Below are 15,948 nucleotides of genomic sequence, written 5' to 3' on the forward strand. Positions count from 1 at the left end.
TACCGTCAGCTAACCAGAACAGAGATGGAGGAGACAGAAACAAAGGCACAGCAGTTAGCACCCAGCAGAAAATGAAGAGCTGGGTGTGGGAGAGGACCCCACATCTGCATGCACCCCATGTCCAAGAGAGCTGAAACCAGCCAGGAGCCACGGCAGGCATGCTGAAGGTGGAGAGAAGGGAAAAAACCTTGTGGCCACAAAGAGACAGATACCACATGATTGCACTCACATGAAGTTCCTCGAGCCATCAGACCCCCAGAGGCAGATAGTGGAATGGGGGTTGCCAGGGCCAGAGGAGGGAGATGAGGAGTTATTGCTTAGTGTGTAGAGTTCTAGTTTTATCAGAAGAAGAGTTCTGGAGATGGATGGTGGTGATGGTTGGCAATGCTATGAATACATTTAATACCATCAAGACGTTTACTTAAAATGGTTAACCTGGTGAAATTTTGTGTTTTTTAATGTAACAAAAAATGCAAAGGGGGTGTGGTGAATAGGGGCACTGGATTCCCACATGGCCAACCACGGTTCGAGTCTCAAACCTGGTAGCTTGCTTTCTCATGTTCCCTGTCTCTCTCTCTCTGTGTCTTTCTGGTCAAAATAAAATAAATAAATAAATAAATAAATAAATAAAATGAATTAAAAAAAGGAAATAAAAGGATTAATCTGTGTGTGGTTTTTTTTAACACAATAAAAAATTGGGGGGAAAGGTTTAAAAGATAAAGCCAAAAACTCCTGTGGTGTTGGTGAACCAGGCTCCTGGAAGAACTACGACGGGAGGGGCACGGCCTTCAGGAGTCCACTGAGTTGTGCAGACGGGGTAAGTGAATCCCAGAGAGGGGAGGGGATCCACACAAGACCACATAGTAAATAAGTAGGGGATTCGGGACTCTGCTCAGGTCTCCAGCCCCCCAGCCCTACCCTGGCCTTCACAGCCTCTGCCATCAAGGGTAAGGTGAATGGGTCACTCAGGCCCAATAACCAACCCAAAGGCCTGTGACACACCTGTGCCACTATAGTTTCCAAAAGCTTGTGACACAGAGAAGCCAAGAAAAAGAGGGAAAGAATTTAGGAACCAGAGAAAAATTTCAACTGCAGTGCCCTTCCCCTGAGACCCCTCTTCCACAGAGGGCTGTGGGCCACAGTGTAGTGAGAGACGGGCCCACACAGACTTGGGGGAAGGGTGAGCACCCAGCCCCACCACAAACCAGTTCTGAGAGCTGATGTAAAGCATGGCCCCCCTGAGCTCAGCTTCCTCATTTAGTCAAATGGGGACAGTTGTGCCTGCCTCACGGGTGTGTGAGAAGGACTGAGTATGGGACCAGGCGTCCAAGTACCTGGCACTTAGCAGGGGTCGGGCCAAGATTGTGGTATAATATTATGATATTGCAATATAATAATGAATAAGATTTGTGGGTTGGCCCCATGGCCTGGTGGTTAAAGGAACCAGATCTCACACGGCTGACCAACCATGGTTGGAATCCTGACTTGAGTGGCCTGAATGAAAACCATGCTGTGTGTGTGCCCCAAATCCCAAGGAGATGGAGAAATGGATGAAAAGGGATTGCAGCATGACCACACCCCATTGGGAGTGGCTTTCTCTTTCTCCCTTCTTCTCTGGTGAGCACAGACATTCTCTGGCAAAATTTTAAAAACAATGATAAGAAATATATATTTGGTCTCTGGTTCCTGGCATGGCATTCCTAAATCTCTTGGAATTTCCTGATCATAGAAGCATCTACAGTTGTAATGAGAGGACTCTCAGTGGGCTCCTGGGTAGCCTCATGATGGACCTGGTTGCCAGGGAAACCAACTCTGTGACTAGAAGGTTTGTACTTTCAGTCCTACTCCCAACTCCAGCCAGGGCAGGAGGGCTGAGTTGGTCACCAATGGCCAATGAGGTCATCAATTGTGCCTATGTCATGAAGCCCCATAGGACGGGACTTCTGGATTGCTGAGCGGTTGGCGGTGCCTGAGGGGAGTTACACTTGGCGTCCCTCCCACGCACCCTGGCTTAAGCACTTATTCCTTCTCCTCGTTTCTCTCCTTTATAATGAGCTGGTGAATGTGTTTTCCTCCTTGGGCTTGACGAATTTGCTAGGACGGCTCACAGAACTGAGGGAAGACACTTCGGTACACGGCTTTTGTTGGTGGGGAGAAACCATCCTATGTATTTTGGTGACCAGAGAGAAGTACTACATTCTGCAGTGACCGCTATGAGAGCACAGAGAATCTCGACCCCACCCCCTGCAGCACCAGAGATCCTCTTGACAAGAGCAGAAGTTGGAGGGGAGTGGGTGCTGCCCTCAGGAGCAGCTGTGGCAGTGAACTGGGCACCCTTGCAGCAGGCTCCAGACCTGCTGCAGAAGGGCAGTCCAGAGAGGAGGACATAGGAGTTCCTGGCCACGCTAGGCCAGGCCAGTCCAGGTCAGCCCAGAGAGAGGAAGCAGCAGTTCCATGTGGGCCCTGGGCTAAGACCTGAGGTAGGCGGTGAGTGCCTGTGCTCCTGAGGCACCTCCAACTGCCTGGGTCCCCACCAGCGTGTCATGGAACTAGAGAAGGGGTGGAAGCTCACAGCTCAAACAGAGCACGGCACAACCACACATACGCAGAGCCTTCAGCAAACCCTGACCTGCTCTGAAAGCCAGTCCTGGGGAAGCTGCAGTTTCCTCCCACCAGGAACAAATACGCACAGTACGATGGTGCCCAACTTGCAACAGTACAACTTAACGAGGTTTCAACTTCACGACAGTGCAAAAGCAATGGATATTCAGAAGAAATATTTTCTGAAATACAGTTCTGTTTGTCACTTTGAGTATCATGCTTAAGAAGTTACATGAGATATTCACCACTGTATTACAAAATAAGCTTTGTGTTGGATTAACTTTGCCCAGCTGTGAGCTAATATGTTCTGAGTTTAAGGTAGACTAGCCTAAGCTGGAACCTTCTGTAGGTTAAGTGTACGGAGTGCTTTTCCACACAGAACTTCTCAACCTGCAACAGGTTTATCAGGATGTGACCTCATTGAAGGTCAGGGAACATTTGTATGAGATCTAGGAAACGTTTCTGACCCCAAAACTCTGGAAACAGGGAGGTTCCAGGCCCTACCAGCCTCGAGATCCAACTTCTAGGAGATATGGACAGTGACAGCAGCCGTCTAGGTCCCAGGGCCTCCAGGCAGAGGCAGGTAGCCATCGTGACATCAAGTGACAGAGACGTGTATGTGGGTGAAATAAGGCCCTCCAGCTAAATTCAAGAGAGGTCTTGGGAGTCCACAGCCAATCCCACAGAATACCTCAAATGTAAGCAGGAAGTTCCGAGAGCAGTGACACAAAGGGCAGGAGGTGCCCACAGCTCCCCAGCTCCCAGTGACAGCACCCACCCTGGGGACCCAAGGCTAACTCGCCTGGACACTAATGAGGGACGAACAGGGAAAGGGAGGCCCAGCAGGCTGGTGGTCATGACAAGGTCCAAAAGACTGTTGCTCTTTCTCTCACTAGAGAAGCTCCGGCCCTAAAAGCAACTTTGGAATAGTCACTCCAGGACACGTGCATGTCTCCTGGGCATTTATGGGGAAAGTGGCTATAGACCTGGTGGGGCTGTCAGATCTCTGAGACACAGATGGGACCTCGGCAGACTTAGACCGCCTGCCACTTCTCCAGAGCAGCAGCTGCAGGCCAGACTCTCCCTGCCACGCCTAGCCCCTGTCCCCTGCTGGCCCAGCTTGGCAGAGATTAGGATTCTGCTTCCAAGCACTCTGCCAGTTTCAGGAGGCTACGGTTGCCAAGGAATTTGGCTCTTGCTTCTAAGGAAGGTTCAGGTGCATCAGCTCAGGATGATAAGCCATTGTCTGCCCATGTTCCACCCCCCACGGGGGATCCCAAAAGACTGCAGAATAAATGACTTCCTGGATCTATATCCTAATAAAGAGGAGGAAAGGCAGGGGGGTCACATTCACCCAGCCCTGGTGCAGCTCTCTCCACTGGCCCAGTGTGTGAACTGGCTCCAGGGGACTCTCCCAGAGAGGCACCAGGGTGATGCCATATACCCACGCACAATTATTGCCTCCCCTGAGTTAGCAGAGACGAGACTATACTTCCTAGGGCTTTAAATACAAGTCTCTAATGAGACCTTATTAACCACTTAGCTAATAAGCACGCTGTGCCCTGGGCTTCCGAGCAATCCTGACTTGCAGAGCGATCACTGAAGCGTGCAGAGGGCTGAGGGGTTGCTGGGAGGTGTTGCCCAAACATGTCTGTGCGGTCACAGCCTGCTTATTTGTGCTACCGGCATGGGAGACAGTCCACGTAACCAGGCCCGGGACTCCAGGAGACCTCATCCAGTCTTGCCTTTCACTGTGGGCCAGCAGGCTCCTTTCTCCCAGCGGAATCCATACATCCAACCTGAGAGGGTGACTTTCTTTTGTAAAAAAATGCAACGAAAGCTCCTATAAGGAAATCGTCATCATGTGTCTCCCTGCCCCTCCCAGCCTGATGGAAATAATTCCCGAATCACTAAGGGATGAACCGGGACCTCCTTAAGAGGCCACAGGAAACTGGATGATGGAGAATGTGTCTCAAGAGACGAGAAGCCCACCCCAAAGACCAGTATGAAGGTGATTCTTGTCCTGGGGATCTGGGGTGATCATTCCTCTACTTTCTGACAATGAGATAGCCCTACTCCATGGAGGTGAGAGTAGAACTGGCTAGCTTCTGCTAGCTTGGCGCTCCTCAAACTGTGACCAACGGCCAGGTTTAGTTCTTTCTTTTAAAATCTCTAATCCATTGTTTCTGAGACTTCTAGATAAAATAAAACCAAATGACTAGAAATATGATCACATACTTGGATGTACGATAATGACAAATTGCCCTACAAGTTTCTAACCTTTACTCTACCTTGCAATACTCATTGGGTCAGAGATCAGTTATCAACTCTTGGACCTCACTCTGAGTAACCCTGCTCTAGCTAACTGGGGAATTACTAGGTTCTCAGGGTCCTGAGAAAGTTCTGGATAACTAATCCTGCTGTTGCCCTCAGAGTAAGAACCAGAGGTTCTCACTAACGCGATCTGTGCATCGAATGGCAAGCCACATATGCTTCTGGGGACAGCTGGTCTAGAGGGACTCTTGTAATTCAGCTGGGAACAATTTGTCTAAACATGAAGCTAGGTGACCTCATATTCTGGCCAAAAATGATCATGTCCTAGTCACTAGATTTTAGAAATTAGTAATTTTGGAGTCCTATGGGACTGCTTTTGGAACCTTTTATGTTGGGTTGTCAGGAAAGTCATGACACATTTTTGCATAGAAAAACACGTCATGACTTTTCCGACAACCTATTATATCTTTCAATATGTATGTAATTTTCAAGAATTTGGGTATTTTTCACTGTCTTCTCCCACCTTTAAAACTAAATGATTTTTTAGCTATTTAATTAGAATAAGTTAGAATGGCTGGCTATTCTCGTAGGCCGCTGTCTCGTGTCCTATTGGTTAGACTTGCACACACCATTGTCCTTCTGTGGCCCTCAGCTTCCTCATGAAACGGGGACACCACCACCAACCTTGCAGGACTGTAAACAAAGAGTTATAAAAGGATCTGGGCCATGCTTCCAAGGTCTGGCACTTCTTTTCTCCTCTTTTAAAGAATTTTTTTCTCTCTTCTGCACAAGAATGGTGTAGCCCTCCCAGAACAAGCCTTCTCTCCCCTGAACCAAGCTAGAGTCTGACATGGTGACACAACTGTTGCCATGATCACCAGTGCCAGAGGCACAGAAGATGGCTGGACTCCACAAAGAGGCACTCCTCAGGCAGTCGGGCGACCCAGTCCTGCCTGGACGCTGGAGCAGTTTCCACATCACATGGAGCTGGCCATGTCCCCTGCAGTTTGGACTCCTTGACGTCAGTGCCCTGACCCTTCCCCTCCACATTGCTGACATAGGCAGAAACTGGATGAAAGAGGAAGCAGACTTAGGGCCCATTTGTGTCTAAACAATGGTACCTTCCCTCCCTGGGCCTGGACCTCTGCCAAGAGTCCCAGGTGTCGGGGCTACACTGCTCCACACAGCTGGGCCTCCAGTGGCCAAATGGCCTCCTATGAGCATCACGCGCCCACACAGGTCAGGCAGAGGTGAGAGTAGAGTTTCAGAGCCTCAGAACTGAAGGCTTGTGGGAAGGGGGGGGATTCATCGGGTAGGACCAGAGGAAGTCTCCTGGGCCCCTTTGGGCAAGGACATCCTCACTTAGGAGACTTTAGGACCTGCTTCCTCAGCTACACGCTCAAGGAAAGGGAAGGAGAGGGCAAGGACCTGAAAGCACCTTGTTCAAGGAGGTCTGGAAATTGTACGCTCAGAGCTGAGATGCAGGCAGGTCTGTGACCTCCCAGCGAAAGCCCCTGCTTGCTAACCTTGGTCCCCTGACACTGGGTCCCGTGCCATTGATTAAATGCACATCTGCGTTTGACCCTCACAGTCCTGCTGGGGGGGGAGGACTCTCTGCAGGTGTGCAGTTGAGGTTTAGGGAGGCTCTCTCACCTGAGGCTGCACTGTTATTAATGGGCTGGGATGGAAATGGAAACCAGAAGGGGATGCCTTGTCTTCTGGGAAAAGAGGAGTCAACAGGCATTTTAGGTAAATGAGCTTTCTTCTAGAATTGTCTTGCACTGGGGAGAGAGAACATTTCCTGGTACTTCAGGCATGTGTACATCCCAGGTCATTCAGTTTTCCATCACCCTCAGCAGTAGCTGTTCTCATCTCCATTTCCCAGGTTAGGAAACGCACGCTCAGGGAGGTCCACTAACATGTCTAAGGTCACTGTGAATAACTGGTGCTCTGAATTCAATTCCGATTCCAAGCTCATACTCTGCTCCCTGCTTCCTAGATACACACCAGCACTCTGCAAATTACTACCCCCCACCCCCAGGCTGGGATGTACACAGGAGACTTCCAAAAAGCTACCTAGCTCTACCCTCAGGACAGAGAGGAACAATGAAATTGGAGGTGGCATTGAGATCTATTCTTGAGATTTGGTGGCAAGGTGTTATAGCACTGGACTCCCACAAGGATGACTATAGTTCAAGTCTTAGACCCGGTGGCTTGAACATCACACAGGGTCTGTGTGCATGTGTGCCCCAAATCCCAGGAAGAGAATGGAGGAGAAGGGATTGCAGAATACTCCTTCCCGCACGGGGGTGGGGGCGAGCAGGTGATTTCTCATTTTTCCTCTCACTGTCTCTGTCTCTCTCTGGCTAATGCACATGCCCCATGAGAAAAAAAACGTAAGGAAAAAAAAAAAAACAGTTAAAAAGAAAAGATTTATTCTCCTATCAGCTAAAACAAAGGCATCTAACCCAGCCAAAATTTGCCCAGCCCTTGCATGTTTCCCTCTAACATGCAAATCTGTAGAGTAAAACCTGCAAATCCAGTTTTAAAACAAACACCCCTAGGGTAGAGAAAGCTCCTTTTGCAATATTGATTGCTCTCTGACTCAAGAGAACTAAATAAACAGCAGTTCCCAGGTCAGGGGGCTAACCCCTTGTCCAGCTGGCTGTGCAAACACTCAGCTGCCATCTTGGCACTGCTGCCATCTTGGTCTTGTGAGAGCTCATCAGCCTTGGCAAATGGCTAGCAGCCATACCGTAGCCAAATCAACAGTGGCCTTCTTTCTGAAAGAAAGAAATTAATTACTGGTTGGTAGGAAGGGGATCCCACCAGAGGAGGACTGGTTTAATGGGATGGATGAGAAAAATGGTGTTGGGGAGTAAGACTGGATATAGATTCTATTGGCCAAGACATTGAAAGACACTCTAGCAAGTACATGGGCCCTAGATAAGAAGGCCTCAAGATTTCCTAGTTGTGTTCTGGCCAAAATCCCAACAGGACCACTCTGCATTTTAAAGTGGACCAATTTGAGAAGGAGGGCAAATATAGTCCAGAGGTAGAGCCCTGGCTACAACTCTTGGGATCTAGATGACTCAAGGTGAACTACTCCCCATGAGAAGCATGTGCTCTTCATGATAAGCTTGGCTAGGTCTGATCCCATGAGGTGATTATTACTGGATGTCTAGAATTGGGGTGTAGGGCTCTAGGGGCAGGAACAGAGACATGCTGTCTGCTAGGAGGTTGACCAGAACTAAATACCAGTTTCCAAGTATATTGTTCTCCTTCTGGCTTTCTTGATTCTGAACTGAGGCAAACCCAGGTCACTGAGCAATCAGAGCAGCCCATACTCTGTTTGGAAGAAGCACTAAGCCCCCCAGGCTTTCTCCTGGGGAAAAATTTCCTGAGCTCCATGGGTTGGAATAAAGTTATTAATATTTATCACCAGGTGTTCCCTTATTTGAAAGAGCAGCCAGTGCTCTCCTTGGAGAAAGCTGCGATTGTATACACAAGCCTGGTATTGAATCAATGGTGGGTGGTGTCAGGGAAAGGAGGAAAGCTGGGGCAGGGTAGAGGCTGGCACTGTCCTTTCCGAGACTGCTTAAAACTGGAACCTCACCACCATGTCTAATGTCCTGCAATGTGGACTCACAGTGGGTGAGAGCTGCAGTATGTATGGCACTTAGAGAAACTAAGGCACAGAGAGGCTGAATGACTGGTCCAGTGTTCCAGGGTGGCCACTGTGATTAATAAGGTGGGAGTCACTGACGTAGCCCAATTATGACAATCTCTGATGGCCAAGGCTGGTGTAGGAGATAGGATAGGAAGAAACAGGAGGTGGTTGTTCTGCCACATTCTGGAAAAACAAGGAACAAAGCTGCAGAGGTAGGGGCTAGAGGATCTGGGGTTGGCTATCCCCAAGCTGTGGTCCCACTCACAGGCCCCCAGTCCCTGGGCGTGGGGCTATATGGACTCAGCCTCTGGACAATATGTCGAACAAGGCTTCCATTCACACTTGGCCTCGCATAGAGGAAAGAACACTGTGCAGGGAGTCTGAGCCCCAGGCTCTGGTCTCCTCCCTGAACTATGGTTTTGTCATCAGTGCCTCTGCTCTTGCGCCATCCTTACCCTTATAGGAGAGCATCCCCTGCCCTCCCCATTTAAAACTGCCACCCTTCCCTCACATTCAGGTCCAGCCAACAGCTCTAATTCTTCTGCCAGAAGTACTATCTTATCTTCTACCATAGAATTTAATTCACTTATATATCACATTATTGTTGATTATTTCCCATATTATAATGCAAGCCTCATTAGGGCAGCAATTTAACTCTTATTGGTTGATGTATATTGTAAGGGCCTGAGGTATCTGACTCTGCGTTTCATTCAATAAATGTGTTGAACAAATGAGCGATGTTGGTCTAAAGCTCCCTAAAGAGCCCAGTGGAAAAGCAGTAGTGGACGGTAGGGAAGTGAGATGTGATGGAAGATACAGAATCCTCCCTCAGTGTCACAGGGGACTGGTTCCAGAACCTCTGTGTGAATCAACATCCATCATGCTCAAATCCCCCATATAAAAAGGTGTAATATTTGCATATAACCCACGTACATCCTCCCATATACTATAAATCACCTCTAGATTACTTATAACACCTAGTACAATGTAAATGCTCTGTACACAGTTGTGGCCAGCTGTGGTGGACAATTCACAAAGCTCCACAATGCTGACCCATGTGGCAAGGACCCAGGTTCATACCCTGAGGTCTCACTGCACACACTGGGTGTATGTGTGTATTTGTAATCTGAGCTGATGCTGTGGATAGACTTGGCATGATGACCCTGTTGGAGATGGCTGTTTATCACAAAAGAAATATATAAACTTTAAAGAATAGTTGTTATAGGGTATTGTTTTGAATTTATGTTTTTAGTTGTTGAATTCTTCTTATTAATTTATTTGACTATTTTCAATCCATGATTGGTTGAATCTATGGATATAGAACCCATGGATACAAGGGTTGACTGTGCTTTACTGACAAGAAGTGTCCCTGTGGGATCTGGTGGCTCTGTATGGTCCCAGCAGGCTTCCTCCTGTAGTCATTTAGAGGATCTAAAGTGCATAAGAAACAAGCTGGAGAATTTGGAAATGTGGTGGTTTTTCTTGCCCTCCACCTTTAGAGAGCAGTGACCAGCCAGGCCTTTCTGAAGATGGAAGCAATGCAAGGACAGGAGTGGTCCTTGATGGGAATGCCCTGTAGGCCTGGTAGCAGGGGCGGTGCTGGGCTAGGAGGAGTGAGGTATAGGCCTGCTGGCCAACCAGGAGCATCAATGGCTACCTGGCCTGTGCCCAGGGCCCCTGCCCTCCCATCACTCTGTCAAGGTGCCAGTGACCTTCTCCCATGTCAAGAAGTCTGCCCTGGGTAGGGTTCTTCTCCCAAGCTGGGCAAAAATGCTACCCTGAAACTTTGCTGATGGTGATGCAATAAATGCTCAACTGCCCCTCTAGTTCACTATAACCTGAGCCAGGAGCCATTCTGGAGAGAAATGAGGCCCTGAAAAGTCAACAGAGTTAAGGTCGAATAGCTGCCCAATGGCTGACTCAGGGTAAGAGCCAGTATCTTGATAACAGCTATTTGTAGGGCATTGAAGACTGTGTCACTTCCGGCTGTCCTTCCAGAGATGTTTCACACCCATGTTGGGGATCTTGACAGGGATGGGGCTGATGAGATTCCTTGCTCCTTTTTTGGGGACCCTTCTCTCCATGGAGGTGGGGTCACTGAGAGGTAGCTTCTTATTTTCCACTAATGTGACAGCACAGAGCTGGCTTGTCACTAGTTTAATGGCATGGAAGAAAATATCCCCAGACTTGGGGTTTGGGGGAGACCCCAAACCTACTCCATGACCAACAGCTAAAGAGGTGAGCTCAAGCTTATTTTCAGACTCATTCATTCCAGTGGCTAAGCTTCTCAGAAGACTGACCCTCTCTCACCCAACCTGGTATTGTCTTGGCATATTAGATAGCAAAAGGATGAGTAGAGAGCCGGAAAAGTGCCCCAATTTAATTTATTTTTATCATGGTTCATGGGGAATTTTGTTATCTAGCTCCCTGCCTCCTCTCCTCCAAGTCAGCCTTTGCACTAGTACCTGAGCCATCCTTCGAGAACGTCCTGTAACGCACTGGATGAATGGAAACTCCTTCACACACAGAGTGGGCTCATGTTCACCTTTGCCCTCTGCACCCCATAAATACTTTTATCTCCCAATGTGAGTCACACCAGACATTCTGTCTTCCCATTTTAGGCAAGTCCTGTCTACCAGCCTCTGCATGTGCCAGCCCCTCTCTGGAACATTCTTCCCCTACACGCTCTCTGGCAAAATCCTCTTGCACCATTTTGAACAGTTGGCTCCCTTATTTCTTCCTCTGAGGAACCCTCCCAGGCTCATTCCCTCTCTTTTCTACAACCATGCCCTCTGTACCTTCTGCAGAATGATGAATACTGTTAGGTTTACCATGTGAAACTGCCATTGGGTCAAACACACGCCAACATCAGCAATTTCATACAGTATAAACGCCTCCAATTTCGATGCCAAGGAGCCATTTCCCACCTGAACTGCAGTCAGGGAGGGGCACCTCCCTGCTCTTTGTTTCTCAGCATTTGGCACAGTGGTTGGCAGGGAGCAGACATCCAATTAATGCTTGCTGGATCACCGAGCAGTTTGGCAAGGTTTGTAGCTGCCTGTTCTGCTACACTGCATGCTCAAATACACACACACACAAATGGAATCCAGGCCTGTTGTCAGGTAGCTTACACATTTTCCCAGCTAAGCCAGGCTCCAGGTCTCAGTGCAGCTCAAGCAGAGCATTGGGGGCATCTCTAAACATGCAGGGGGTGGGGACAGCAAATTATCCAGGACAACTACCTTTCTGGCAGGAGAAGCAGAGTCGATAGTCGATGGAGAGGAAGGAGCAGCTGGATCAGGAGACGGAAGGCAAGAGGGAGGAGACGGGGGATGAGTATGAGACAGGCCTTTAGAGAGTAGTTTATTCTGCACAGAACAGAAATAGAAGAAAGGAGGGTTATCCCAGGGGCACGCCCAGCGGTGCAGCCCAGGCCCATGTTCTCAAGGGAAAGACATTGAGGCGCGCGTCTCAGGACCAAGCAGAAAACTCTGCCTCTGGAGCCACCCAGGATCACCTGGCTCCTGGTTACGCTGCATTCTGCTACCACCATTCCAGCTCCCTTGCCACACCGAAATAGCTCAAGCAGATCCTTTCTGTTCCTGCCTCCATGCCTCCAGGCACCAGTGCTAAGTACTGAAGCCCTGGCCCTGGAACTTCGTATGAAGCAGTAGCTGTATGGGTAGGAAAGAAGAGGAGCCCTCAGCCCTCTGAAGCAGGTGGCTATGACAGGGGCCTCTGTAGCCAAAAGCAGACAACTGTGTCTCCTGGCTGCTCTGTGGAACCCTAACAATGAGCTCCCTGGAAAATGTCCTGCCTGTGCCAAGCAGCATAGGACACAGGTCTGGAGGAGACCAAGAGAAAGCAGCAGAGAAGATAGATTCTAGAGACAGGCTCGCTGCAAGCCCAGGAGGACTTGGCACACACGCCCACCTGGTAACTCAGTGGCGACTGTCCTCTCCCTGTGAGCACGCCCTCTACCGTGAGTCTCCAGATAAGTGACTAGAGGAGGAGCTGTGCCTCTCATTCTAAGGCAAAGCCATTCTTCTTGGCTTGGAGCTCCTCTTGAGGAAGCAGACCCCAGGCTAGCATGTGGTTGGCCTTCCCAATCAGGGGCCATGGTGAGATCTCTCTCCTGTGCCCAGAATGCATGAGCAGCTGGTTGGAAGCCCTGGGAATCCGGCGCTGACAACGCTCCCTCTTTGTGTTGACCCCGAGGAAGCGCCGAGCCTCCTGAGACACAGGGTAGGGCCTATCAGCATGTGTTTCTGTTTGCAAAGTTCTACTTTGACCTGAGCTTACTTTCCCTCTGTCAGGATGTAGCTACTTTGAATCTTCTCATTTGGGTCTTTTTTATTGATAGATGTCAGCTCAAACTCTGGAGTGGCTTGCAACAGCAACCGCTCCTCACGCTAACCAGAGGAGGGGGCAAATCAAGTCCAGGGACAGGCAGGGTCGCCTGCGTGAGTGTCCCTGCTGTGTTCCTGGGGGCTCTGAGAGCCTCGTGTTTACCTGGGGGACATCCTCGTGTCCGAACATGGAGGCCAGGTGAGCTGCCTTCTCCTTAATGTTCTTTTTGTGAAATTCCCTGTTGGCCAAGTTCTGAGCCCTCTTCTGCAGTCAAGACGGGAAAGGAGAGAGGAGAGAGAGTGAGAGAGACTGGTATAGCTGCCTCCCAGGTGGAGGTGAGGGGACAGGCAGGCACCCAGCAGGACGGAAGACAGGAGGGGGCCACAGGAGAGGGACTGCGGTGGGCACGAGGAGGGAAAGGAGGAGAGGAAGCCATGCAGACAGGACACAGCCAGGCACAGAGGGCGTCTTCACCTGTAGAATCTTCTCTTCCACCTGCTGTAGCCGCCGCAACACCCCAGAGAGGGCCAGCGCTCCCTGGCAGGCAGGAGGCAGGGTGGCGGGATTTTCTTGCCCACCCAGTTGCAGATCAGACTTGGCTCTGGCTCTCCAGGGCCTGTTTGGGCACTCGCCGCCTGCAGACACTTGTTTAAGCTCTCTGAGCACGTGCCCCGTCCCGACTGTAGAGGCGAACTGGGAAGGAGGGAAAGTCAAGCTTCTTTCCTGACTGGCCCTTTCCCCCAGACCCCAGCTGTGGGGAAGCCCCAGGAGGGACAATGGCAAGCTGGTGAGTGAGACTCCAAGCTGGTCCCTCCTGCCCTAGCGGACATGACACAGTCTGGGCCTTGACCCAGACACCTGTGCAGCCCCGGTTCTCAGCCTAGCAGCACTCTGGAGTCATCTAGGCTACTTAAAAAATACCCAAGCCAGGGCCTGAACCCAGAGATTCCGATTTGTTTGCTCTGGGGTGAGTGTGAGACACTGGTATTTTTATCAAGGTCCCCAGGCAGCCCAGATGGTGGAGTGAGGGTTAAGGCGACTGGATCCTACTTGGCTGACCACACAGTTCAAGTCCTGGGCCTGGAGGCTTGAAAAACAGCCTGGGCACATGTGTGTGTGTGTGTGTCCAAAGTCTAGAAGGGAGGGAAAAATGGTGGAGAAGGGATTGTGGTGTGATCATGTCATGTGGGGGGTGCTTTTTCCTCTCTCTCTAGTGACACATGTGCCCTTTGGCAAATTAAAACCAAACTCCCCAGGTGGTGCTCAGACACATGTAAAACATCGCCTGGTTCCGTGTGCCTCACTCAGCCTCCACCACCTAGACACAACACTGAATTCCTGATGCTGACCAGATATCTTTGAAACAGGGTCAAGAATAGTGACTCTATTCAAATCCCAAACCCAGAGATGCCATGGCTGCCAGTCATCTCCCTGCCCACTGCCCAGGTCCTCACTTGCTGGGGCATCGGGGAGGCCTTGGCCACATGCCAGTCTTACCCCCATGGAGGAAGGAGTGTGCAGCCAAGTGGCCACCAGAGCCCCTTCCACCATCATGGCCACTTTCATCAGCTGGGAAACCACCTATCCCGAGGCCTGTAAACAGAGCTAAGTGTGGCCAGGGCCTCACGCCAAGTCCTCCATGTGGTGTTCCTTGTTTGCCCCAGGCCACAATGGCCAGGGCATGGTGGTTGGTATTTAGAACCTGGGCCTGGCTGAGCGCCCAATGGCACGAGTGTCAGGACGCTGCACACTTAGTTATTCTTACCTGAAGGGTGGTGACCTCAAGGTGTGTCTGTTTGCCTAGGGAATCTAGTCAGCCCTATCTGGAGTGTGAAGAGACCCGCTGACCCACCCTCTGGACCAAAGTCCCCTCTGGCTTCGCCAACACAGCATCCACTGGAAGGAGCCCTACCTGCCTTTTCAGAGGAGGCGGTGGGCTGGGCGTGGGCTCCTTGAGCTTGGGGCTGCGGGAGTGAACAGGAGGGTCAGAGGGAGAGCACTGGACAAGCTTACCTAGCCCTGACACGCGTTCCTGGGAGGAGAAAGGCAAGTCCGAAAAAGCAGCCGCAAGAGACAGGAAGGAAAAGGTGAGTCAGAAGAGCCGTTTGGAGGGAGGAGAAAGAGGAGCAGGGAGAGGCAGTCGGAGGTAGGCAGAGCGCTGGGCTGAGCCCCAGTGAGCCGCACCCAGCTGGGAACTCAGCCTGGCTCTCTGTCCACGTGAATAACAAGTCCTGGAGTCCCCTTCCCCTGGACAATGTGTGAATCCCAGAGAGGCCTCACTTTTGGCACAAACACAGGGCCCTGGGCAGGCATTGTCAGAGCCCATGCCAGGCCAGGGTGGCCAGCCCTAGGTCCTCCTAGCAACAGGAAAGCTACCTGCCCACCCAAGATGGGGGTGCTCCAGAGCTTCTGCTGGCACAGAGCCCTCATCAACAAGTGAGAGCTGTAAGGGGCCACAGCTCCAGAGGGGCAACCAAGAATGCTCCTAGGGAGTGACAAGTCTCAGGAAAATGGAGAACTGCCAACAAAGTCACCGCCCTTGCTGAGGAAGGCTGGCCAGTCTAGGAGAGGTATGACCCACAGTGAGACCAGACAATGGGTCTGACTGCTTCTAAAGTTAACCAGGCAGATGTCTGTCCTGCTGGAAGAAGCCTAGTTCTGCTCGTGACAGCAACACCCCAAGAGAAACTCAAGAAAGAAAACTGAACCATGGGGCACAGACCCCCAAAGCAGAGCCAGACAGAGGTCTGCAGCCTGACCCACGGCGTGCAACCACCTTCAGCCCCTGATTCACCCCAGTCGGACACAGCAGCCCTTCCAGGCTGACCCAGGATACAGAGAAGAGGGGAGGTCCAGGAACACTGGGGAGAGTGGCTTGACTACAATTCTTGTAGACTCAGGCTCAGTCTCTTCTGGTTTGGGTGGATCATTTCACCATGGACTTAGGACTTTCCCAGACAGCTTCTGGACATCTCCAAAGCTCCCTTCGGCTACGCTATCTCAAAACAGGCTGCAAACCAAGTTGCAGTTGCATAGCAAAACCAAATTAGGGA

At 50.6% G+C, this 15,948-nt stretch overlaps 1 protein-coding gene across 6 annotated transcripts in view; it reads right to left on the reverse strand.

Moving 5' to 3' along the window:
* Positions 1–15,948, reverse strand: part of MICAL2 (microtubule associated monooxygenase, calponin and LIM domain containing 2) — a 181,519-nt gene that overhangs the window by 99,501 nt on the left and 66,070 nt on the right. For 4 of the 6 annotated variants that reach the window (XR_337220.2, XM_027767848.1, XM_006167425.2 and 1 more), the window contains exons 16-20: positions 14,808–14,927; positions 13,370–13,588; positions 13,058–13,159; positions 11,788–11,913; positions 3–9 (exon numbers count right to left, since the gene is read on the reverse strand). The exons of 1 other annotated variant lie outside the window; for it this stretch is intronic. Coding sequence is in view for 4 of the 5 variants with exons in the window: in XM_027767848.1 (XP_027623649.1) it covers positions 3–9; positions 11,788–11,913; positions 13,058–13,159; positions 13,370–13,588; positions 14,808–14,927 (574 nt within the window). In the remaining variant the exon portion in view is untranslated. Of the gene's footprint in view, positions 1–2; positions 10–11,787; positions 11,914–13,057; positions 13,160–13,369; positions 13,589–14,807; positions 14,928–15,948 lie in introns of those variants that run through there. One more of the 6 variants, XM_014583801.1, reaches the window with a different exon arrangement.

Source organism: Tupaia chinensis, unplaced genomic scaffold (assembly GCF_000334495.1).
Source record: "Tupaia chinensis unplaced genomic scaffold, TupChi_1.0 Scaffold144767_1, whole genome shotgun sequence".
Classification (NCBI taxonomy): Eukaryota; Metazoa; Chordata; class Mammalia; order Scandentia; family Tupaiidae; genus Tupaia; species Tupaia belangeri.